The sequence below is a fragment of the Lingula anatina genome, chromosome 1 (genome assembly GCF_051362555.1).
Source record: "Lingula anatina isolate TDL-2025a chromosome 1, LinAna3.0, whole genome shotgun sequence".
NCBI lineage: Eukaryota > Metazoa > Brachiopoda > Lingulata > Lingulida > Lingulidae > Lingula > Lingula anatina.
Genome location: NC_141767.1, coordinates 62453184 through 62480783, shown reverse-complemented (window position 1 = coordinate 62480783; position 27600 = coordinate 62453184). Strand labels below are relative to the sequence as shown.

The 27600-nt window shown below is 33.9% G+C and overlaps 1 protein-coding gene across 2 annotated transcripts; it reads right to left on the bottom strand.

Moving 5' to 3' along the window:
* Nucleotides 1–8: 8 nt before the first annotated feature.
* Nucleotides 9–27541, bottom strand: LOC106170917 (active breakpoint cluster region-related protein). 2 transcript variants are annotated; one of them, XM_087009755.1, is made up of 22 exons: nucleotides 25976–27541; nucleotides 19179–19447; nucleotides 17224–17337; nucleotides 16658–16843; nucleotides 16225–16332; nucleotides 9339–9434; nucleotides 8783–9027; nucleotides 8390–8463; nucleotides 8077–8186; nucleotides 7057–7128; nucleotides 6726–6864; nucleotides 6285–6346; nucleotides 5972–6014; nucleotides 5766–5840; nucleotides 5322–5419; nucleotides 4666–4764; nucleotides 3627–3805; nucleotides 3253–3314; nucleotides 2838–2915; nucleotides 2479–2613; nucleotides 2100–2205; nucleotides 9–1849 (listed from the first exon to the last, which is right to left on the bottom strand). In XM_087009755.1, exons 1-22 carry the CDS (start codon nucleotides 27414–27416, stop codon nucleotides 1618–1620), a joined length of 4023 nt encoding a protein of 1340 aa, XP_086865881.1. In that variant the 5' UTR covers nucleotides 27417–27541; the 3' UTR covers nucleotides 9–1617. The 2 variants fall into 2 exon arrangements, with proteins under 2 accessions (XP_086865881.1, XP_086865886.1); XM_087009760.1 differs by having other exon boundaries at nucleotides 19392–19447.
* Nucleotides 27542–27600: the final 59 nt, after the last annotated feature.

Below are 27600 nucleotides of genomic sequence, written 5' to 3'. Positions count from 1 at the left end.
ATGAAATGTGCAGGCAGCTATATTGTTTATTGGTCAAATAACCTGTTGATGTGCCAACACCACTACATACATTTGCCTGTTCCTGCAGTGCCTATTGTATGTCAGTTCTGTAAACCTTGCATAAAACTTTATCACTTTGAATTAACATGAAAATTACATAGTATCATTAAATAATGTTCAAATTTTGTATTGTAATGATCTTTACAAGAGGTAAATGAATTGCCTACTTAGCTTTCCAGAATAAACAAACATACCTAATGGCCAAAATCTCTAGAGAAAAAAAATTACACTTAATAATTGTAAATCTTTGTTTTACTGCCTGGCCAGGTAATAATATTATATTTGATAGCCAAGCCTGCAGCTCATACTTGCAGTTAACTTCTTTAAGTGGACTCGTAACTAGACAGCCAACCAGCCAATCAGATTGCTGATCCAGTTGTGTAAGGTCTGTGTTTTTATGTCCAATAGCCAAATGGACACTAAATTGAAATCCAATCATTGCATACTTGATAAAATTTATGAATTATTTAATACATGACTGAATTTCAACATAGTATCCAGCTGGCATGTGGCACTTACTGTTAAATTGAGACCATCAGTGCAAGTACAAACTAATGTCAGGTATTTGAATGGTAAATGGTATTTACTCATTTCTAGAGAGGTGAATCTTCCCTGCTTACTCGGAGAGTCTGCATAGTGAACAGTTACTACAGTCAGTTTGCTCACAGTGAGCCGTTCCTGAATGCAGGTGCTTGTATGATAAACTAATCGAGTATCTTTCATTCCAAACACTGTTGTGGAACATTTTTCAAATAAATATATAACTCCATTCAACGCCTCCTCTTAAAAGAAAAAAAGTACAATCTCTTAAATAAATTTACAGAAAATAAACCATATCTGTTAATGTTCCTTCATTTCAGAATATATTCTCAATTTATTTCATTTGGAAAATTGTTATTACGAGGCCATTTTAAACACTGACTAATTTTTTTTTTCAGTTGTATTCAGGATGTCACTGAATCGAGAGGGTACAAAATATATAAAACATGCCACTGAAAACAGTTTTCTCTAAATTATCAGGAAAACAAACTGTTCTGCTACAGTTATACAGCCTGGTCAGCCACTGTACAGCATACTTCCTGCTTTCATAAATATAACATATATATACATATATCACATATTAAATATATACAAAATAATATGAAGCAGCTGTACATGTTGCATATTAGTCATTTTAATGATAATACTTAAACTGTTATCAAAGCACCATAAAACAGAGCCAAGTATCAATGCATGCTTACTGGAAGACAGTACAGGCAAAGATGGCCTAATAGCACAAAGAAAAACCTCAGCTGATCAATTTAAAATAAAGAATATCTTACTTCTGATAAAGAATCACTGTACTGTTAAACATTGTGATAGCAAAATATATAATGGCATATTTCATACTTGAATGATTACAGACCATAAATATTTTCTTGATTTTCCTTATTTACTTCAAAAATAATGCAAAAAAAGTTAATCAACAAAGACAATCTCAGCTCACAAAAAATTCCAATTGTTTAATTTCCCAAATATCAAAATTTTAAAAATAAAGAAGGTTTTGAATTAAGTCAGTTAAAAACTTGTCTCAAAGGAAGGCTTGACTGATAGATCAACTCCACTCTGAGCTAATTTGAGGAAATACAACAAAATTCCAGTCTGCAACATGGCATCTTTGGTCTCCATTGAAAGAAGCTCTAGAGGTGACATTGTAGAATCCCTCACAGCTGGTCGTAACAATGTTGGACCAAACACAGTGGCTAGGTTATGAATTGTCATCTTGTTCACTTCATCTTTCTTGCTCACACTAAAACAAATATTTACAAATCAATTATATGTATGCCATAATATAACCTGCACAATAAATCCTACCAAAGTACCAAAAAGATGGAAAAAAACAAATGGTTTATTTGAGGTGGTTTATAGCAGAAGAGTTGAAAATTGGTATCAATTCAAATATGAGTTTTAAAATCTCATGTAAAAGTATTGTATTAAGAACAGGCAATGGGGTAAAAAATTATGTCTGATCAAATATGAGAAAAAATATAGATACTTACGTAATCAGGTGTTTAACGAGGAAGAGGATAGTATTGAGGTTAGACTCTGGCAGGGAAGCCAGTAGTCCCAACATACACTTCTGCTTTCCATCTGGGTCAGTTAAATCTGAAGAGAGATGAATTAATATCATTCCTACATTTAGTTGTTAAACAATTAAAATGAACGTTTTTAATACCAAATTTTAAAATAATACAAAGTAACAATGTATACATCGCGGCAAAACCTTGTAAATGCCATTTTGCAGAATAACAATAAAAAATCTTTGAAAGCAAATATGAAAACTTATCATATTTAAATATTAAAAAAACTGTAAATTTGACAAAAAGAAAAACAAATGCAAGTTTCATGACATGCAGGCAACATCTTTTAGCAACTTACCCAGTCCCTCAACAAAACTTGGATAAAGGCGATCAGTGAACACAGCTTCAGGCAGCTCACGGAAGTATAATTTGAGCACACCTGATACTGCGTGGATGTCAAGTTCACTGACCAACTGACTGCCAGCTTTGCTATCTGAAACCAGATATCACTGAGATAATAAAACCTATTTACTCTCATACTATGGCTGAATATATACAGTCACACAATTCAAAAAGATGCACAAACTAAACAGTAATGCAACACAAGCTGGTGTGGAAAAATGACATAGTAAGTTGGAATTTTCAGGGCACGTTATATTCAGAAACATACAATTTTTACAACTATAAGCATTGCCGCTGATGAAAACTGAAACTTACTTCTTTCAAACGCCTTTTTAAGTGTCTGGACATCGGCAGTTGAGGCAGATACTCGGTAAATTCCCATCTCATCAAGACCTAGAACAAACAGGATATCAGTTTAGCATTAACATAAGACACGTTAACCCTGCAAATATGAAGATTTACATTCACTTTAATAAAACTACAATTCCTACAATATTCATCTCAATTCAATTCTAATTTGGTGAAAGTCAGTTATTTTTCAAAAACAAAATAGTAACTGAAACAGATTTACACTTCAATGATGAGGATAAAATTCATTCAGTTGAACTCAAGGAGTTTTACTGTTAACTTAAAGAATGGATTTTAATACAAAAAGCAGGATACCTACAGGCATTGGTGATTTGCAAAAATAAAATGATTCTTTAAAGTTAAAACAAACACAATTCTTTACCTCTTCTCTCTATTTCTCTACAGCATGCTTCTACTATTAGTGGTAAAGGCCTCTTTTCCCTTCTGCAATTTAGATAAAAAAGTATGTATGTATTTGCTACATTTATATGCCAAGCTGAAATAGGCAATTCCACATTTATAGAATCACTGCACACTGAAAACATCTTAGTTAAGACTATTTGGCATACACTGCAATAGGGACATTGCAACAGTGTGCTCTCCAAATTGGCACCTGATAGAAGACAAGTTTGGTCAGTTAATATTTATGTTTATCTTCAATGATTGTACTAAAAACGTGTAAAGCAGTTGTATTTGGTTAATAGCAAAGTTAAAAGCTCATCAAAAAGAAGATCCAGTAAAGGAATGTGTACTCACTTGCAGGTATCACTAATTCTTACTCCAAACAGCCCTGTTTTGATTCTGGACACCCTTCTCTTGATGGTGTGTTGTGGCGAAGTGTAGCGAATAGAGACAGTTAAAGACAGTTCATTGGTTGAGTTTATGGAGATTGTCTTCTCTTTAAAGTCTCCTCTTATCAACCAGTCCTTGCTTAGCTGAAAAGATAAAACATCTTTAATTTATGCTTATACAGACATATCTCTACAAAAAAAAAAAAAAAAAAAAAAAAAAAAAAAAAAAAAAAAAAAAACAGTTTGGTGGAATACATGGTTGTAATAGTTTGTCAGAATGCAATATATGTCAAATAGAAAAACCATAAGTGATACTCGATACATTATTCAATCTAACAAACAATCATCTTACTGTTAATTCACTGAATAAAATCCAGCAATAATCATATGTGATTAACTGTTATGTGTGTATAAGCGCACACACATCTGATAAAGTTTTACAGGAACTGTAAGAATCTATTATCAACCAGATACCAGTATGAGGTTTTTCCTGCATCTAATTATTCAATAAGGCATCTACCTTTGTGCTGATTTAAAACAATAAAAAAATCCTAATATAAGATATTGGAGTTTATATTTCTTGTTGCTCTGAATAAGAGTAGGCAATTTTTTTTCTATTTTGAGGTGAGATAGCAATCGGTATGGAGTGTAACTTCATCCCTGAACAAAATTTTATCATGGAAATTGGTTGACAACAAGTGTATGGGATTCAATCCTGTGCCACCCTTTTTGTTTAAATGTTTTTGTTATGGAGTTATGAACCCCTTATTACAGACTTTCATTAAACAGGCCTAATTTTGCTTTATCAACGATAAAATCTGAACTAATCCCAATTATTATGTCACCCCTAAGATGACACGAGTGTAAATGCTTATCAATTTACTTACTGGACACTGAAGATTTGTCTTTTATCCAAAAGAATGTATGTAAGGAAGTTAATAAGGAGTTTTTGCAAATGCTTACAGTATCCTTCATACACAAAATGAAAAGATATGTCCACTTACTTCCAATGCACTCTTGCCCAGTAGCTCATCCTCTTGATCTACCTGTCTGTAGCACATGATTCGCAATGTGTGAGAGCCCTCCAAATCTATCTCAAATGTCTGGAAAACAACTTTCTAAGATGATATTTCTAGTTCAGACATTGACCCACAAAGGTCAACAATAAGTGTGGAAAAATATACATGTGTCACGTGATAATCCACTCAAGTTAGGAAAAAACTTAAATCGCATTCACAACGAGTTGAGCCAGGCTTTACAAATCCTGGGGACTAAATATGGCAGACGTACATGAAAGAAAAACCGCCTAATCTTTTAATAGTCTCTCTGCCTCTCACACGCCTCCCCATGTGTTGTCCCAATGGAGCCGAGATTTAATGACTGTCCCCCCGCAGGGACGACATGTGGGGAGGCGTGTTAGAGGCGGAGAGACTGTTAAAAGATTAGGCGGTTTTTCTTTAATGTACGATCGCCATATTTAGTCCCCAGGATTTGTAAAGCTTGGCTCAACTCATTGTGAATGCGATCTTAGTAATTATCATAAATAATTTATATCTTTCTAGAAATGCAGTTCAGAATTTCGGCAAAAGTCAACAAATGTGACATGTTTGTAAAATTTGTGTACATAGTTTAGAACAGCAATTTTAAAATAAAAACTTACCTGATTCCACTCAGGCTCCATGGAGCTGTTGCAAGTGTTAGTTTTAGCGATGGGATAAAAGTGGCCAAAAGTATCGACCTCCATTGAACAGAATGTGTCTGAAATGGCAAAATTAACTTTATTTTAACAGAGTAATAGCAGGACTGACATGTGCATTTTCAAAATCATATAACCTGTCTCAAATGAAACTTAAATAAATCAAAATGGAATGACGGATTGCATTGCACCATTCATACAACACAATTTATATTTAACCTAAATATGAACTCCAGTCAAGATTTTTTGTAAAGACATAAAAAATAGAATGCTTTGTTCCAAGTAGGAGCCAAAGCAGGCATGAAATCATACCTGTGCCTGGAATCAAGCATCAGTGATAAATTTGCATTTTAATACAATAACTGTTTGTTGAATTCCAGTTTAATACAAGAACCATTGTACACCTACCACTTAGCCCATGTAGTCCCTGAAGCCTGTGAATTGTTACTGTCAGGCTTCCACTTATGACTTCATCTTCCATATCTGAAGAAAGAATTCAAAACAAACAAAATGAAACTATTTATATGGACTTGATTATTTTATACAAGTTTCTCATGTTCACTGAGGTTAATCATAACTATAAAAAACAAAAAATTGAAGATACAGAAACATACCTTCTTGCAACATAGCCTGACTTGCATTATTCAACTTGGGAAGCTGCAATGCAAGAAAAATAATGACATTACAAATCTGAAATAGTTTTAAATGCCATTAATTTGATAAGGAAATCTATGCACCTGGAGGAACTAAAAGGTCTTAGAGATTGTATGGGTATTGATAATAAACTATCAAAACCTAGAAAATATTTTTAATTAGAGCTATTTTTTCTTATTACAGGAAAAACCATCTGAAAATTTTGACATAAAAAGGTTGGCATGAGTTTTTAATTAAATCATAAAACGTAACACCTTAACTGCTACTTCTTACCTGTCTTGTTGATTCTAACAAAGCCTGTATGTTGTTTTCACTAAGGTCTAATGTCACAATACCTAAAATACATAAAAGTAAGTAATTCACAGTTCTAGCTACTGTTCCTTGGGACAGCAGACTAAAAGAAATTTTTAAGTAAGTAATTTTTAAGAAATTCCTAATGAATTTTTGTCCAATGCTATGGGTGATAATTTTTCTGGAGAAAATGGGAAACGACAGATTGATTTTCACCAAACCGTTAATTATTTTGTGAAAAAAGTTTTTCCCTTAAAAGGCCAATGTTCCAAGGGCATTTTATCAGAATAGCATATTTCTAGCTGGATCTGAAATTTTAAGATGATAAAATGTAATTTGTACACAAGGTATGAATCTCATTTACTACTAGTTACTGAGCAATACCTCTGGTATACTGGTAGATTAACCAGAATGGCTCATTACCTGCTTTGGCTTTATGGCACAGAATGGCTTCCTTCCATTCATCCCTCTCATAATCAGAAGACATTAGGAATGTGTAGGTCTTTTTCTTGTGCTGGAGACACAATGGTAATGTGGGTGCCGCAAGGACCAAGGCAGCTTCCTAGGAAAATGCCAAAAATCTGACTGAACTTAGGTGCTTTTACTTTAGTAGTCTTTTTAATCTGAGAACATAGTTTAAAATTTATGTAACGGTTCATCTTAAGGCAAAAAATATAATCAACAAATATATAGAAAATATTTGTGAATTTAAAACACTGCAGTCTCTTCTGAATTATTTTGCCACAATTCTTACCTGCTCGGCAAGCTTTTTCTTGAGTTTCTCGACTTGTCTTATATTTCCTCTGAAAGACCAACTTCTTTGTGCCTGAAAAAAACAAATCAATTGTCATTAACAAATCAATTGTTATTAAACATACATTCTTTAGCCATTATTTTCCCCTCTGTGACACATTTTTGCTTTCATGTTATTAAACATACATTCTTTAGCCATTATTTTCCCCTCTGCAACACGTTTTGCTTTCATGTCACTTTGGTAATTTCTATCCCTAAATATTTTTTCATAATGTAGACACTGTACATTTATTTCTTTTTCATGGAATATTGAGAAAGACAGGGGAAATTATATGTCATGAAGTTTTCCTTTTACCTTATTACAATCACTTTGTTTCATTTATGTAGGCCTTTTTTTTTGGTTGTGTACCAAGTTATGCCTGACCCCAAGTTTCAGCAATTTTAGTTATCAGGAAGACTTAACATTTAACTAAACTCTGAAATTTTTTTCCATAAAGAATTCTTATTCTTCCATTGAAGAGGAACAAAAACAAAGTCAATTCAGCATATCAAAGGAAACTGCAACCTGGTTTGTATTGTGCAAATAAGTCAGATGACTTAGGAGATTTTTACAGCAGTTACATGCTGCTCTTATCACCTTTTGATTGCCTCTTTATTGCCTGACAAATATCATATCCACTTATTCCAAATTTAATTACATTTACTTCATGTCACACTGAGTATTAAGTCTACAGGCACCAAGGTGAACAAAGCACTTGAGGCATTATCTTTAACTAACACAACAAAGGCAAAACATATATAATACAATTTGAATAAATAAAAGTAATCAAAGCTTTAATCAGTCATGGGTCACACACTTCTACTGATGACTGAAAGACAATATTTCTACATATTTAGGTCAGGCTAAATTCAATTTTGGTACCACGATTTTATTATTTTATTACATCCATATTATGTGGGCCACATATGGGCCACAGTCCTTACACAGGGACATTCCAGTAATAAGGAAACCATAACTCACATCTTTCTCTAAAGAACCCCTTTTAATTTCCTTCCTGAGATCTTTCTTCAGGCCTTTGACTTTGTCTTTCATCATTTCCACAGATTTGTTGTCATGTGATTGCTTTTCAGCTAAAATGTAATTAAACAAAATTAAGAAATTAATTAAACAATTTCTTGGCTAAAAAACAAAACACTTTCTAAATGGTTATTTTATTTGAATATAGAAATATTTCTTATCTGTTATTAAATTCTTGTTTGTATCTTTAGCACAGAATACTTTTAAACAGTTAACCCTCCCATGATTTTTATTAAGCAGTACTAATTTATCTTACCTTCATCCATCTTCATTGCTAGTTTGAGCTCAGATAGAGGGATAAACCACTTTGGCTCAAAGTGATAACGACTCCTGAAATGTACAAGACCTTCTATCAGCTTTGGAAATTTATCATTTTAAAATTTTGTTCTCTTTTCTTTACAGTTCATTCCAATTCTTTTATCAAAAGAAAAATGCAAATACTTGTGCTAAATAATTTTATTTGCCATGCATTAATTTCAAAAGAATTTAGACTCGTTGTATATTGACCTTTATATCAAATAATAACATGGCAACTGACTAAATGAACCTAGGTTCTATTGGAATACTTATGGTGTTACAATGTCTCCTATTCAGAGGTTACTTTTTTGCTGAACAATACAACATGATCTTATATATATGACTAACTTACCTGGCTCCGAGCTTCTGTTTGGCACACACAAGAACATCATTAAACAGCATTAGATGTCTCATTTTTCTGTCATTGTGAACTTTTTCCACAACAAGCCCATTTTTCACCAGGAATCTCTGGTTCTCCATCTTATCTTTTTCATTCTCCATGGGGTCCTCATTTTCCAAGAAATATTGTGTAAGCTTCAAAGCTTTCTGTAGGATCATCAAATCAGAATGGGAAGGCGGCGTACAGTGGATTAGGTCCTGGTAAAAAATCACAGATATAAAATATCTTCTTACACTACAAATGTTTCTATTAACACTTTGTGAAATATACATTATTTGTTAAGAGATAAACATGTTATCTAAAATCATATCATAATGTACAATACACCCATAAATCCATTTATCTACCAAAGCATCCAGACATGGAGACATCACTTAAACACTTAATTGATTTTCATCAGTCAAGGCTTTGTTTATATTGTCACCATTCTACCTCATAAATAGTGATATTAGTATGTCAGCATGCTGCTAGGATGCAGAGTAGCCTGCATATATATAAATATACATACATGTAGCACCAGTGTGTTTCTCTGGAGTCTATTCACTGGTTTGAATAGCAAGTCTCCAAGGGATACTTTTTCTTTCTGTTGTTTAGTTTTAATTAGCTGGAAAAATAGTATCAGATAAAGTAGATTTGAAAATAGTGTCTAATCACACAGGATTGCATATTCCTGATCAATGCAAATAGTTTACATAAAATGATTACTTCATACAAAAAGGAAGCAATAAACTGTAAAATTTGTATCTAGAAAAAAGTACCTTTCATCAATTAATCTCCAAACTTCTTGTTAACTATAAACAAGGCAGCAAAGCTGTCAAATGTACAGACAAAAAACAGAAAATAAAGATGCAAAATAGGTCATTTTGTCAATTTTGATGCAATAATAAATAATGCTTATAATAGCACTGTCAGTCAACACTGAATTTTAATCATGCACAACAGGTAAAATGGTCAATAACATGAGCGGACCCAGAGATATTTTCTGACAGTATTCCAAAGTATCTATTTTGATCCATCCTCCATTTTGATGGTCTTCCAACAGAAGAAAAAATAGATACCAGGCAATATAAACTTAATAACCTGACTGTCTTCCGGAAGTCCCAGAAGATGGTCTCAATCTACCCTTTCAATAAGATTACAGTTTCAGGACCATGAGAGTTCAAATTCACATGATGTAAGTCTCAATATTTGAAAAATGATGACAGTGCATAAAATAATATTACATAAGTAACATAATGTTTAAAGACATAAAAAACAATACAACTGCTTATGTGGAAAAACAGAAATGTCAGAGTCTCAGGCGGATGAGAGTTTAAAGTCACAAATGCAAGTGTTTGAGAAAAAATTATAAAGGAAAACAACAAAACTAGAAAAGCACTCCGAGAGTGCAGACCTCTGCCAAGGTAGCAATTGTTGATTATTATTGATTTTTGTCCTCTTTGGCCCACTTCTGACAGTTCCTGAAAATTTCAGCAAAATCGGTCCATAACTTTTTGAGTTATGTTGATGACAAACAGGGGTGAAAATATAACCTCCTTGGCAGAGGTAAATATAATTCCAATGAAGCTGCTATTCAAACTTTTAATCTTTCAGTTTGATATATATATATATATATACTTATTTGCAATATTAAACAAAATTTACCTGCATAATTATCACTGCTTCCTTATTATTAATCTAGCAGAGAGCTTAACCTATGGGAGTTTACAGGGAAATATCAACAAGTGTGCTTTATGTAATCTCAAATCACAAGTGTGCTTTATGTAGCCTATCAATTAGGCAAATTACTTTATAACTGAAATTAGCGAAGTGATACCCAAGGGAAATTTATAGACTGACCCTCTCAAAGGTCTTTCAGGCCCATAAGTCACAACTTAAGAAGAGCACAAAACAATAATGCACAAAATAGGAGACTACCACTTCTGATGCAATAATACATTATGTTTAACTGCACAGTCAATATCAAATTTTAATTTTGCACAACAGGTAACACCGATGAGAGTAAAAGCATAAGGCTTCAGGCCCATCAGAGTTCAAGTTTATACTTAGAAAGTGCCAGAATGAGAAAAATGAAATTTCACACAAAATTGCATTAAATTCAATAATAAATGATAACCCAATTGACCTGGCTTTCTAATTTGAACTGCATGCCAATCCTAAAAATCATATTCTTAAGTTAAATATAATAATAAATAACACAGTTTTCTTTTCATAATGTTTGCAGTAGCAGTGCAAAAAGATTATTGTCAATTTTGATGTAACATTACATAATAAACTAGAGGATCAGAGAGGCGATACCGCCTCCGAATATTGTACCACCAGCTGGAGCAAGCGCATTCGTATAGACCCCCACATACACAAAATAAGGGACACAGCCACCAGTTTTGTGCTTGACAAGCTGTAAAAATGCAATCAACAAGAATTTTTAAACTATTGCAAAAAATATATATGGTACAATCAAATTTAAGTTCTTTGTAAGATAGGTCAAGGGTCAATTTCAAGGTCACAGTAAATTGCCAGTATATGACTTCCTATTCAAGTTCAAGAGTAACTATGGACCTATCTCTGTCAAGTTTGAAGTTAAAAGAGAAAGAAATTAGCAGAGTTCACTTCATGATAAAAAGTAGGTCAAAGGTCAATTTCAAGGTCACACTTAGATTGCCAGTATATGACTTCCTATTCAAGTTCAATAGTAACTACGGACCTATCTCAGCCAGTTTTGGAGATAAAAGGAAAGCAAAATTTGCAAAGTTCAATTCATGGTGAAAAGTAGGTCAAAGGTCAATTTCAAGGTCACATTTAGGTTGCCAGTATATGACTTTCTATTCAAGTTCAATACTAACTATGGACCTATCTCAGCCAGTTTTGGAGATAAAAGGGAAGCAAAATTTGCAAAGTTCAATTCATGGTGAAAAGTAGGTCAAAGGTCAATTTTAAGGTCACATTTAGATTGCCAGTATATGACTTCCTATTCAAGTTCAATAGTAACTATGGACCTATCTCAGCCAGTTTTGGAGATAAAAGGGAAGCAAAATTTGCAAAGTTCAGTTCATGGTGGAAAGTAGGTCAAAGGTCAATTTCAAGGTCACAGTAAGATTGCCAGTATATGACTTCCTATTCAACTTCAATAGTAACTATGGACCTATCTCTGCCAGTTTTGGAGATATAAGGGACTAAATGTTATAATTTTGGAGTTACCATAATGTGCCTTAAATTTCGTACAGAAAAAATTAATTAAAATAAAGAAAAAGTCATTTTGGTCAAAATTCTTGAAATAGGAGGTGCTCTGAAGTTTCAGAAGTTCAAATTTGATGAAATAATGTCATTTTTGAACACAAGTTGTCTGCTTTGCCAAGCCTTATGTTTTATTTTTCCAGAGTTCAAAATTTATTATCCATTACCGTACTGCACATTTTGCTTTTAACACCAATATGTACTTTTTGATACAGCGTAACTCGAAAACCGTATGGAATACAAAAAAACGGAGACCACCTCCAGTGTTGGGCTTTACATGCTCTACAAAATGCAAAAAAGAATGGGTCTCTAGCATTAACGGTTCCCGAATTAGAGACAGTTTTCAGTTTCGGTATCTTATGGCCGCTACTCCCGTGAAAATGCACCGATTGACCCCAAATTCATGGAGATGAAAGATGACCTGAAGGGTAACACTTTCCAATAATATTATTGGTTAAGTCTGTGTAGTGTCTGAATAACAGGGTAAAAAAAAAATTTTTCGTAAAAAATTTCATTTTTTTGAAAATTTTGACCCATTTGACCTTGAAGTAAAGGTCAAAGGTCAAATCCAAGGGTATATTTGAAATCTACAAATATGACTTTTGGAAGGCCGTCTATAGAAATTTTTCCCATAACTCCTTCCGTAGGGTAGATAATTAGCATTTAATTTTGCCATTTTTAGACAAGGGTGCATTGTAATGAGTGCCACACCCAGACCCCAATACCGACAAAGCCCAAATTTTACGTGGAACGAGTTGAGATTATAGGTGACCTAAATCCATGAGATGGGTACGGGGGCCCTTACCGTCTAGGAGGAGAAGCGGTAACGGTAGCCGTCCGGCGGAGCCGGCGGAACGATCCGGACGGGACCGAAACCATGTGTACCGCCAGCGCTAACGTTGGTGGTACAATTATAGAATAATTATCACCAATTTTTGATTATTGACTATAAATAGCATGAACATGTAGAAAATTTGATTACCATCCGGCTTCATGTCCATGGGAGCTCCGAGTCCCACAATGAATATGCCAAAAAGATAATGAATATTTCACTAAAATGAATAACTTCCAGAAAAAGAAGCCCATTAGACTGCTTTTCCAACTTGGGCTGCATTTTAGTCCTGTGTTTCTTTTTTGAAAGTTTGACAATCATAACGAACACGGTTTTCCCATCATGGTCATCATGGCAGATGTGGATGATTGAATCTGACAAACTGCAATGATATGAGTTTATTTCCGTTTTGGACACTTGATTACACAATACATGATAACAAGTTTACCATCATTTTTACATAATCAACTAACAATGTTGTAAAGATGCAGGAAATATCAAACACACACTTTTACGTATCTTATTAGTTCAATAATGAGACTGTTAACATGCCTAAGAATTGAATCTGAGGAAATTTGAAAAAACAGTACAACTTCTAAAATAATGGCCCGATAACACTGATTTTCGAACTCAACCTGCATTTTTGTAAGATTGACCACTCCTGTGAGTATAATGACAATTGGCTAAGCTGTTTTTCTTATATTGTGTTATTAATGTTGCATATATGTTGAAAAAAGTGAAAAAACAGCATAAAAAAATTAAAAGAAAATGTAAAATAAAACATAACAAAAAATACCAATAAAGCTGCTATTCAAACTTTTAATCTAGCTGTACAATTACTAACATGATATGAATAACCCTATTGAGTTTGAGAATAATAAGGCACTGTTATTCATCTTTAGCATTAATGTAAGCGTTACACAAATTTTTTTTGTAAACTTATTTTCCATATTAAATAACATTTACCTGCATAATAATCATCGATTCCTAATTATGTGACACAGTTAAGAAAGCTAAACCGATGGGACTTTACAATGAAATCTCAATGTGTGTTTATGTAATCTCATTTAATACCCACTTGAAAATTAATTAAGCAAATAATTTTATAACCCTGAAATAACTTGAAAATCAATTAAGCAAATTATTTTATAACCCTGAATTAACTGCCTACTATCCATATACATTTATTGCACCAAATAGCACTGTACTGCATTGCTTTCAAAACAGAAAACAATTACGATGGTTTTCCAACACAAGCTGCACTTCACTCTTTTCAGTAAGGTTGATTATCATAAGTAACATGGTTTTCCCTTAATCTCTATCCTGGCAGCAGTGTCCAAAATAGGGTTTTCTTTAACTTTCATGCAATATAACATAATACTTAACAGCATAATGACCATCAAATTTTTTATAAAAAAATAAAAGTATCATGGATATTCAGAAAATGTGATATGGAAAGGTCTCCAAGGACATGGAAGTTAGGGTCACACTTTCAAAATGCCATAATGTTAACAAGAGATAACTGTACTGAAATGATTTTCTTTCCATTTTCAACACCTTTTTTACATAAAACCATCATCAATTAACTGTCATTTTTAAATGATCAACTAGGAAAATTGTTGACATAGGAAAAATATCAATAGAACAATTTATAATGTCCAATTAGCTCCATTTGGAGATTCTGAACATAGTGAATGATTGAATCTGACGAACTGCAATGATGAGTTCCTTTCCATTTTTGATACTTTATTACACAATGCAGGATAATAGGTTTACCGTCATTTTTATATAATCAACTAACAATATTGTTAAGAAGCAGAAAATGTTAAAACAACACTTTAACATATCCAATTAGTACCATTATGAGACTGTTAACATGCTTAAGAATTAAATCTGAAGAAAAACCACTTATATACAAAAAGGCTAATAACTTCATCAAAACTTAACTGATCAAGCTTATTTTCAAACTTGATCTGTATACTGGTCAGATTGATCACTCCTGTGAGTTGCAAGACAAAAGGCTGATTGGTTTTCCTTAAAATGCGTTATCAGTGTTGCATGTATGCTGAATAAAGGGAAAAAAACAGCATTACTTTTGTAAAAATAGTCCAATCATGCCAATTTTCAAACTTGACCTGCGTATAATAAATATTCACCAGTTCTGTAAATTTCAATCCAAGGAAAGGAAAAACATTTTTACACTTATCATGTTATCGGTGTTATAAAAGTGCTGAAAAAATTGAAAAAAAAAACAGGATAACTTCCATAAAAATTGCCCGATCTTGCTGATTTTCAAACTTGACCTGCGTATTATGAATATTCATTAGTTCTGTAAGTTTCAAGCCAAATGAAAAAACAGTTTTCCACTTATTGTGTTATCAGTGCTGCATATATGCTGAAAAAAGTGAAAAAACAGCATAAATTCCCTAACAATAATCGAATCATGCTGATTTTCGAACTTGACTTGCGTATTATGAATATTTATCAGTTCTACAAGTTTCAAGCCAAAAGGTAAATTGGTTTTCCACTTATGGTGTTATCGGTGCTGCATATATGCTGAAAAATAGTGAAAAAACAGCATAAATTCCCTAAAAATGACCCAATCATGCTGATTTTCGAACTTGACCTGTGTATTATGAATATTAATCAGTTTTGTAAGTTTCAAGCCAAAAGGTACGATGGTTTTCCACTTATCGTGTTATCGGGGTTGCATATATGCTGAAAAAAGTGAAAAACCAGCATAAATTCCCTAAAAATGACCCGATCATGCTGATTTTCGAACTTGACCTGCGTATTATGAATATTCATCAGTTCTGTAACTTTCAAGCCAAAAGGTAAAATGGTTTTTCACTTATCGTGTTATCGGTGCTGCATATATGCTGAAAAAAGTGAAAAAACAGCATAAATTCCCTAAAAGTGACCCGATCATGCTGATTTTCGAACTTGACCTGCGTATTATGAATATTCATCAGTTTTGTAAGTTTCAAGTCAAAAGGTAAAATGGTTTTCCACTTATCGTGTTATCAGTGCTGCATATATGCTGAAAAAAGTGAAAAAACAGCATAAATTCCCTAAAAGTGACCCGATCATGCTGATTTTCGAACTTGACCTGCGTATTATGAATATTCATCAGTTCTGTAAGTTTCATACCAAAAGAAAAAACAGTTTTCCATTTATCGTGTTATCGGTAAAAGTGCACGGCGACGGCGACGGCGACGACGACGGCGACGACAGCGACGACGGCGACGGCGACGACAGACGCAGATGATGGCTATATGTACAGACACATCTGTGTCTGTACATAAAAAAGCATATTCTCATGCCTCACCTTAGCCAGTTCTCCAAACTGCACATTTTCCTGGCAGCACCTATTCAGAGTGGAGACAGCTTTCTGGTAGTTCTGGACATAATGTCCAGTGATGGGGAGATAAGTGGCCTAAAAAACAAGAGCATTCAGAAATTATGTCCTTAATTATTGAAACTCAGGCCAGTATGCAGAATGCCTTCTTATCACCACTTATATTCTAACTTGTGTAATAGAAACAGGTGTAATGAGAACTTTGTCACTTGAATTTTAACTTTCACCTGGTATCTTAACTTCCAAGAACAGGGTTCAAAAACATACTGTGATCTTGACTTTAATTCTACATACAAATTTATAATGTAAAACTAGAATTCACCAACTGAAACATAATGACTAATTGACCAAACAATGATCAAGAAGTCAGTACAATCCATGAACCATCAAACCTCAAACTTACTGCCTCCTTAAAAATATCCCCAACACATGAGTCTGGTGTCCATGTTTCAACCACAGGTTTCAGTTGGTTCACAAAATCCTGATGTGTTTTTAGTATTTCAGGTAGGTTTTGAAAAATGGCATTGATGTCTTCTAGAGAAATAACTGGTTGGGATGATTTTGCAGCCATTGTCAAGCTCTTCATATACTGCAGAGAAGAAAAGAAAAAAGCTCATTATAAAAACAAACCCTTCACTTATGAGACACAAACATGAAAAAAATCTATTTAAAATATATTGCAGTATATAGAATTTTGAATCTTAGGTACCAAATGGGCAGATCCAAATATTTGGGAGTGGGTAGTGGTTGTAACTTGTCTTAAGAGGAGTGAAATGTACAAATTTGGGTCCACATTTGTCCAAAGATCTGTTTGTGGTACACACTTAAGCAGGACAGCTTGTTTCTGTTCATCAAGTTGTGTGAAACTGGTCCACATATATCATTTACATCTTCTTTTTTTTCAATAAAGAACTGAAGAACACAAGCCATGATGATCTCCTTTGGTGTGTTCAAATTAAGTTAATTTACCTGCACCAGAACTTCCAGACATTCCACATACTCTGTCTCACTGTCCAATATCCCTGTCACTACCCATTTTCTGATCCTCTGTTTCTCATGGTCTGCTGGAGAATTTATCTCAAACTAAAACATAACAAATTCTCCAATTAAAATGTTAAATCATTGCAGAAAGTTATATATTTCCTCTATTTTTGTTAATATGCCTGGTATTTATAGAATTCTCAGTGACTTCATTAGTATATTTCTTTAAATTCACAAAATAACTGCCAAATGTTGTTTTCCTCTGTCTAACACCAAATTTACTTGATGTAGATTTATCTGTCCAGTGTTCATACCAAAAAATGTTATTTCAAATTTTTGGGTTTTTCACAAATGACTTGATGACTAGAGCCTTATGATTCTATTTCCTGTTTTAAAAAGTAAAAAAATTCAGATTGGCAAAATCAGTGAATAAGGAAGAAAACTCTCATGAAAGTCTGTACTTTTCAAATTTTGTTATAAGGGCAGTGTTATATTATTTAATTAATTGGCATTGTATTTCTTAACTTCATTGAAAAAATATTCTCTACATTAATTGGGTGATGTTACAGCTCTCAACACAAAATTAAGTGTAGAAAAAACTTACAATTTGAGCAAATGTATTAAAAAATCTGCAACAGTAAAAATGCACTGTTTTGCAGCGAAAGTCTTAAAAATTCTGTCAGACTAATAAATCTCAAACTCTCGCTTCAGTATTGATGCAGGACTGGCCATTTTACAAACTTGTCACTATATTTTTAGTCACTCTACAGCACCATCATAATGACCCATCACCTCCTAGGGAGAGCAGTTTTCAATTATGAAGCTGTCTTTACTTTCAAATTCAAAGCCAAGGTATTACGGCCGTAGAAGTAAGAGTTGCGGATAGATAAGCTTGATAAGCATTCTATGCTGCATAGCTAATAGTGATACAGGTAGCTAATTAATATAAAGCAGTTATGCCACGATAATGAACAAAACAGAAGCCCCAGCTTTGTCTGCCTGGATACTTGCCAGGTGAAAATCTCTCAAGTATGCAGCAACTGCTGGTGCCCAACAAACTGGTCAGAAATTTATCTCACAGTTTCTTAAAACAATAAGGTTCTGTTTGTTGTTGTAAATTTGTATTTACACATACTTGTGAGAGTCTCCTTTTACAAGTAAAAAACAAGCGGGAAGCAGTTAGAAATGAGGAAGTGCTGATATAAGCAGGAATTGAAAGCAAGTTGAGTGGCATGAGCTATGTGTAATATAAATATAAACATAATATTTATGTAGAATGTATTAAAATGAGGTTATGCACACATCTTTTTAGACACTTCTATAAATGTGTACACGAAAGGGCAAATTTGTTTTAATATATAACTAAGTGTTTTGTTACTTGCAGGTTTTCTAGGTTACTAGGTTTTCAAAAGTTGTTTTTGTATGTCTACTGTATGCAGCATTATAACACATCTCATAGGAAAAAAAGCTGGAAAAATAGCCAGAAATGCAAGTCACACTCTACATTTAAGAACCTCTATGTGATATCCATACTGGCTTAGGAGGGAGCAAGCCAAGCAAAACAAGCAGTTTATATATTTTATAACATCATTTTTGCTTATGGTTACATTAACACTCATCAATATAATATAAAAATATAAATAGTAAATGTATATTACTCATGATTTTGTACATAAATGACACAAACAAACATATGCTAGCAGAGATAAAAGCAATTAGGCCATGAACTAAAAAATAGTTGTTTCTCAGAATGACCCTATGCGATATGGATATTAATTTAGACTTTCAACTCACATAAAGGTTTTAAAAACTATGGAAAAAATAACGCAGCAAATATGACGCAACAAAAACATAACATTCCAAAACAATAACAAACATGCACTCTTTATGGAGTTGATTTCCGAAAATGTGAGAGACAACTATTTCCTGTTTCAAAGCCTTACCACAGACGCCCGTGGACGGTTGGTTTTGGCAAATGATTCATTGGGAGACTGCGGCAAAGTATCAGAGATAGAGCGTCGCACAGGGGATTTGTCAGGTACTGCAGGTGATGCTGTAGATGGCAGCGGATGATTAAAACCTGACGGTTTCAATGGCTTCCTATTGCCGTATGCTATGTGGGTTAACACATGGTGACCCGTTCTTCTTTTGCCCACCTCATAAGGAGAGTTATCAGAGTCCACTGACAGACAGGCATCATCTGAGTCCAGTCCTGAAAATATAAATGAGATACACAAAGTAATAAGTATGTTCTAAATATACATAAACATTGAGGATTGTGTGTGGCGTGTGTGTGTGTGTGCGCACGTGCATGCACACCCATGCATTTGCACATTTTCAAGCTTTTTTTGAGAAATACAAAACCCTCACATGTCACAATAAGTGTTTAGTAGGATATGGGAGACTCTCAATCAAAAGGAAACTTGCATGGATATCAATGATGATGCATTGTTAATTAGTGTGCATGTATTTCACAATAAATACATTGTAAACAACTCATAGAAAATTTTTGACTATTGATTGATTATTGATCCGGATCACCACCAAAAAATAATCATCTCTTCCTTGGCCCACTTCTGACCTACCCTGATGAAAATTTAATCAAAATTGGTCCATAACTTTTGGAGTTATGTTGATGTTGGCGGAGGTAATAATAAGTTGCATTTTACCAACAAAACAGCAGTTATCGTAATTATTCTGGAATCTGTGCATGCCATAAGACCACATGGAAATTCATAAATGGCTATACCGCTGTAGTAATCTCTTAAGACATTATTATAAAAAACCAAACTTGAATAACATTAATAGCGTAAGTCCTTTCAACCTTAGCAGAGACACTTATAGTGTTATAAAAGTAATGAAAAAAGACTGACAACTAAACCTCATGATTCTAAATGTACACCAGATACAAAACACACAAATCTATGTCAAGACCTGGGATAATGACACAGCATGCAGAAATATGCACAATAATTCCTTCATGCAACACAAAACTCATTTCACCTGACCTACCAGTTTATATTATGTAAATGTTGATGCTATTGATACTCTATCTATTCTTTGTGTGACACAATATACTAGGATATGATACGGTGGAATGCCATGCCTAAAGTTTATAACTGTATAGATAGAAACATCTGTGATTTGAACGCAACATACAGATCGAGTGTTGTGTCAGTTGCCCAAATATCATTTGTCAGAACGACAACTAAATAATAATAATAATAATAATAATAAATTTATTTTAAATTTAATTTAAATTCTAAAATACATAAAATATTCAATAGACTTTACAATATACATTAGGTAAGTATATAGCACTAACATTTGTATATCAATCTCAAAAAGTAGCAAATAATGTTAATTTTATTATAATCTTCAGTGTATGTGTGTGTGTGTGGGGGGGGGGGGGGAGTATTCATAATTTTTCAAGTAGTGTTTTTAACCCTCTTAAATTATAACACATAGCTTACAATGAATAGAAATTTACATGATAAAAAACATTTTAAGTTTATTTTACTCTACAAGCAGGATTTAACTTCCAAGGTTGTTTGCATCAAGAGAAACAGAACAGGTATTGGATAATATATCCAGTTCATCCAGTACCAGGTGCAAAGTCTACATTTGACTATCTAATTAGGTGCCAAGGTGTTTCTGGTCACATCCTTTTCCCTCATAATACTTGCGTGTGTGGTTCCAAGAAAACACAGATCTCTATATATGCGTACATGTATATCATCAGATATCTCATCTGTACTCTTCATGTGAAATCACACCTCTATTTACTGTAGACTGATCAAGCAGGTGCAGTAAACACACACAAATGTAGATATAGGACAGGGTTAGGTCACCACTTGACAAACAAGGTAGCTTGTAGAGTTATAGCTACGTACTTCTCTTTTATGACTTTTGTAGCATTCACATATCAGGGAGGAATCTTTAACCTGGTTTGCATGCATACACTGGTTTTAACTTCAAGGACAAAAGATAAGAGACCGTAGGTTACATCACCACCATACCCATATAAATATATGCCTTGTTTTTAGGTGGAGCTGAGACATGCATTCTAGTTGGTAAATAAGTCAACAATAAAAATGGCTGTAGTAATCATGTTATAAATAATTTTTAACTAGCTTCATGTGACTTATTGCAAAGCATTGTATAGCCAAAGAACACATCTGAAAGCATCTAAAAATATCCTTCTTATTCTCACAATATTCTTTCATCAAGATTGAATTACAAATTCATAAACTTGAAAGCCACCGCTAGTTTTCAATCTTTAACTGGTCACATGATAAATTCATTCCTTCTGCAGACTTCCGTCTTGAATTCTTTAAACAGAAAATGAATCCCAAAGAAATGAATGGTTTCTTTACTTTTCAGACATCCATACAGACATTATTACATGATTATAATTTTTTTAACCATGATGTCCTGAAGGTACAACTCTCTTTATATGTCTCAAAAGAAACACACTAATGATATAAGGGTTTTATCAGCTACAAAAAAAAAAAACAAAAAAAAACTAAAGGTTATGCCACAAAAATTATCAACATCACTAAAGCTATAATTGCTTCTTGCTATAATCAAAACTGTCAATTCATTTTGGTGACTTTTTTTTATCAATCACTAAAATTATATCAATCTATATCACCATGAGCACATTTTCTTTCGACTATCATTTGATGTGTATTGGATATATCATCAGTGTGATCATACCACATACTAAAAACTTTTTCAAAAGAGTGTCTATGTATTAAGTATTTTGCCTGCAATAAACCATGTTGTTGCAGAGTGAGTCAGAGAAACCACAAAATTTTCCCTTTTGGATCCTTAAAATTACCACAAAATGAACATTTACATAAAAATATAATATAAATATGACTTATTTTGCATGATAAGGAAGATTAATTTTAATGCCTTTCAGCATTCCTAGAAAGGGGAACTTTTTTACATTTTACAGAGGCTGATAAACTGGAAAAGTCACTGGAAAAATGCCTACAAAGTATATATTTTTCTATGGATAAAAATACCGTGCACAATGATATTTCCAGTGTGATGAGTACACAGGTTGACTCATGTTGGCACATCCTCTGTTTATCACATCTGATTTGGCAACTTTCACTCTCATCTAATGTCTAATTCTGTTTCAAATTAAAGCACTCTTAGTTTAAGAGTTTTGACGGTAACTTTCCTCTGTCCATCACTTTTCTTCATAGTTTCAGTTATTTAGCAAAAACATCCTGATTCTGAAACTTAAAGTGAGTTAGAGGAAACCTTCAACTTAAGCCTGGTCATAAAACTATCTCTTCAAAGGCCTTACAGTTTCAATAACTAGAAGATGGAGATCACTTGAAGATGGAGAAACCTTTTTTTTTTAAGATAAAAAGCATTTAATTATATAAAACATGTGCAAACCCATATTGTGTGAAAATGAAGCATTTGGTTGGAAAATGGGCAATGATCAAATTACTGCTGCAGGTCACAGGGTATATGGAGCAAATGGAAGAAAATGACTTTAAGAATGTAAGAAAAAGAAATGTAAAAGCAAATGGTTACTAGTACTTTGAAATAATAATGTACAGTTAATATAAATATATTGGTAGTTTGCCTAATGAAATAATAATAAGTTCAGAATCAAACAGCACAAGCCCCTGTTTGCCATAGAGCCAAAATAGAGATATAGAGGGTTATGGTAACCTAGAAGCATATGACTTGGCACTAATCAGACAGCACATGACCCCAACTAAACTGGACATTCTAAATGCCTTATCTATCATCTGATAATCAATATTTACTACAAGGTCCTACAAACTATAATAATACTAATTCTAAAAAATACAATTAAATTATTTTTAAATGTACTTCATCTGGCACTAAATATTATAACCTTCCAAGAATATGTTAGAAATACCCTGTGTAGTGTCTAACAATACCATAAATCCCACGAAGTATACACTTTCCACACACAGTCACTATCTATGAATCAAGATATTTTTATCTGATACCATAACATATCAAGCCTAGACTTCATTTAATCACCATTTTATTCAACCATCAATCATTTTGTTTTGTTTATAAACTATCTATCCCATTCCCATGATAAATATCCGAGTTACTTGTGCTAAAGGCAACTAGAGCACATATATCCTTTTGCCTGAAAATTCTTTCTGGACATCCCTGATAATTAATTAATGTCCTGTTTTAGGTATGTGACATCTAGCTATGGACCATCCTGTCCAGATTACAGGTGTGTCAGTAGAAGAGGGAATTTTCTATGAAAGGATGTATCCTTTTAGACAAAAGTTCCCCTTGCAGTGACACACCCGCAGTTTATATCATGTGCATAGGGAAATGTTTCATTGTGTGATTAAGCACATTAATTAGGAACATTCATATCTCTGTATATTTTATCTCACATCTTTATACAATCTTAGACTCCGTTCACATGAAAAGTCAATTTTCTAAAAATCTATTTTCTATTTGCGGTATCTTATGATCACTCCGAGGGCAGCCGAGAATTAATTACAGCTTTGGAAGTAACTGGCTCGCGCTGCCAGTAATTACGCCGCGGGATACTCAGGGGCCAGGGCACAGACCGTGATCATAAGATACCGCGAATAGAAAATAGATTTTTAGAAAATAGACTTTCCATGTGAACGAAGCCTTATATCTACTCTCTTACTGCAGCCAGAACTTTATTCTTGGTTTCAAAACATGCATATCTGGTAATTTGTAATATGACTAGTGTCTCTTTGCAGCTGAATATTTTCGCATTTTATTTGGAAGAATTGGGATAAAATAGCAGCAATTTCTTCTGGATAATGACCCAAATAAAAGATGTGTTTATTTCTCTTTGATTTCTTCCTGTTTCATATCAGACCAAGTTTTTCAAAAGCGGCCCTAAAATCTCTCTTCCTGAGTTACCTCAGATAACATCCATTGAGGTCAACTTTGTTTTTATTAATTTTCTATGTATTTAAAAAAATATCATAAAGGGGGATTATATAAGACCACTTAAGTAGCTATCACATGCACAAAATTCATAAATAAATTTCTTCTGTTACTTCTTTAGCCTCAGAAAGTATTTAATTAAAATACAAAATGCAACATCGATTCATACCCCTTCTGTACACTTCCCTTTCTGATACAATAAGTTTTAATCAGGTGACAAATTTGAGTGGAAAGCTAAGTGAGAAGATACTTTAAAGTTATAAGCACTGAAGCCAACTTTCCAGTTATGACTCATACCAAAGTAATGTCCTTAATCAGGAGTCTCTTCTGTAGTGGTATAAAAATTTTGCATGTGGCTTTGATTGTATAGAGCTACCTACGTTCTCACAATGTTTTCTGAATGCAGACCTGTGGCTTCAGACTTCCCTGTCTCTACCTGGACTACCTAAACCAATTTATAACGTTAATAAAATGACTGGATACTCAAAGTTTGCACAAAATGAATTTAACGAACCCTATGAGGCACTACCTATTAAATTAAATGGCTTCATGAATCCTCTTCAAAGGATTGTTCATGTGTTTTTATTGTGTTATAAGTCATTATTATCTATGAATATATGCTGTATATACTAAAATATCCCTTTGAAATAATGACAGTTATACTCCTGTCTATAATTAACTTTTCATGCAAAGAATGCATGAATTTCAGTACTAGTAGTCACTTGGTTTACAGCAAATGATGATAAAAGTGGTCTAAATCAAGTATTTAAAGGAAATTTCCAAGTTTGGAAGATGACAGAATGATGGTTATTAAGAACTAGCAAAACTGTTTGGACTTTAATAATATCATGCACAAGGACATTCTGATTGAAAATAAAATTTAGAATTTGATTGATTAACACCAATACTAATTAACATACACGTATTAGTAAGAGTTTTTTGTTGAAATACACTAAGTCAAGCACATCATGCATCCTGCCTATATCAATCTAACACACAGTGGAAAATACATTTACTAGTATATTTAGTTCTAAATCTGCTGTTCAAAATGACTTACACTGTAGACACCAAATCCCCTGCCATGATATATTTTATGACATTGCACAAATTGCCCTTGAGACAGGTGGTGCTTGGTTTACAAATAGACTTATAAGTACATGAAACAATGGTTTACAATAGGAATGAGTGGGAAATTGAAGAACTGGTACACTGGAAACACATGGGAATGATCATATCAAAATTTTTGGGCAACTAAGAACCTTTTCACATCCACTTATTCAGCTGAGTTTCCACTTCTTCAAATGACTCCATATATTTTGTCAGAAAAATGCAGTCTGAGGTGATTAATTATATGAAAACAATGCCACCTGACCCTTTGGGATAAAAACAATTGTTGTATTTGTAGAATGTTCTTATTAATTCACTCAATTATGTACTAGTATACTGTATTTATATACCTTCACATGAAATGAAGAAATTTATGAGGATGTGCTTTGGAGAAGAGCTTCAGGTGTCCATTAAGGGAAAATCATTACTGGTGGGCCTGTTCTCCTTTGTATTTGTCACTTGTTATGATTTCAATATCAGTAAATATTACATTTTCATTTCCTTGTAAAATTTGCTTTTTTTTTTTTCTTTTTAGAGGTAACCGAATCAAACTGACCTTTTTATTTCAAAATGACAAACTTACTTTTATAATACATGGATGATAAACAAAATTTGAATGTTAAAAAAAGAATTAAATACAAACAGGCTATGATTTTAACAAGTAAGTGAAAGCACTTGCCTGAGTTTCTTGCCTGACCAGCGGCATGTTCTGGAGTTGGTGACATCCCTCTGCTGCTCCCTCCATCTGAGACATCTTCTGTATGGAGGAGGTGATCCCCACTTGCTATACTACTGCTCGTCTCATCTGATGAACCTGTACTCTCCCGACGCAGCAGGGCTTGGCGCAGCTCGGTGATGTTAAGATAGTAAGGTTCCTCCTCTTCATCTTCTGATATCCCATCTTCATTTACTGGCACTGCTTCACTGTAGATTCCTTCATCAGACAGTGTTCTTGTTCTAGTTGCCATCGAATCTATGTCTGTGTTTTCATATGGAGTCCTGAATTGTGTCTTTTCTTCTTTCATTCCAAACTTAGTCCCTCTACCAGGCAAATCTGGGATATAGTTATTTTGTTCACTTAGTTCACTCTCCGTCCTCTCTCGTCGATGTTGGTATTTCTTCTCTGTAAAATGGGTCTTCAAATCAAGGGTTCCTCCCTCTTTTGTGATGTTAATATCAGCCTCCACTGCACCTAAGGTCAAGTGTTTAATAACATCAATGCTATTATCCTTGTTTACAGGTGAAGCCCCAGCTTTATAGTCAAATCTACCTGTCCGGGATCCTGTATTGTCTATTGACTGTGACATATAGGGTAATGGCTTGTTTTGGTCTGTATCACACCTTAAATCTGGTGACAGGGGACTTCTGTTTCCTCTTACATGCCTGTGACTATCTGGGTCAAACAAATTATGTTCATCCGAGGTATCAAATTCGCTATCATCTGGTCTGATCTCAAACTCGCCTGGGTACCGCCAGTCTTTGAAACTAAGACTTTTCCGTGGTAGTGGCACAGGGGGCTTCTTTTTAGATTTCACGCGCTTTATAAAATCTTCTTGAGTTTCATCTCCATGTGGGGAGAATCCCATACTACTGTCTGCTGAATCTGATGTGACCGAAGAAATCGACTTGCTGGAGTCACTGTAATTTCTTGCACCAGGCAACCCAGTATCCATGTTGTTATCACTGGTTTTCATGTCTTCCTTAGGTTTATCCTCTTCATCTGGAAGATGGATTTCCTCGTACTGATGATAGCGTCTAATTCTCCCCTTCACCTCAGCAATTGGCCTGCGTGTCGAACCAAAGTCTGACTCACTATGCTCACCGAACTTATTCATGACTGAGGGCCTTGTTACAAGATCGTTCTTACTGACCTTCTCAAGTGAGCGCTCTAGATACTCCACAAGAAAAGTCTCCTTTGAAAGCTCCAGTTGCAACTCGAGTAACCGTTCTTTTCTATTCTGTAGTTCGACTTTGATGTCAAGTTTCTGTTTAGCACTGTCTATCCCAACCCGTTTTCTACTCGCGCCATCATGTTGACTCACGAGGCACTGCAGTTTGGGCGCTTCGTAATCCGGGAACTTTTCATTCCACTCGTATAAAAAGTCCTTTTCAAGATCCATAATGAAATGTTATCACTTTCTCTTCAATCACCGATAAGAACACAACATGTTTAAAGTGAAAGGAGGTTACTACTGATCACCAGGCACATTCACTTCCTCGAATAATATAAGAGATATGACGTCATGAGTTCCTGTCACGTGACTTGCGGAATTCCCTTCCGGAACAACTTCATGGGAAAGCTGC

Excerpts from the sequence above, each read along its gene's own strand:
- LOC106170917 (XM_087009755.1), bottom strand. The coding sequence starts at position 27,416 with ATGGATCTTGAAAAGGACTTTTTATACGAGTGGAATGAAAAGTTCCCG. Across the intron at positions 9,435-16,224 it reads AGTTTGGAGAACTGGCTAAG|CTAATTAAAACTAAACAACA; the intron begins GTGAGGCATGAG and ends CTATTTTTCCAG. Across the intron at positions 1,850-2,099 it reads CTCGTTAAACACCTGATTAC|TGTGAGCAAGAAAGATGAAG; the intron begins GTAAGTATCTAT and ends TATTTGTTTTAG.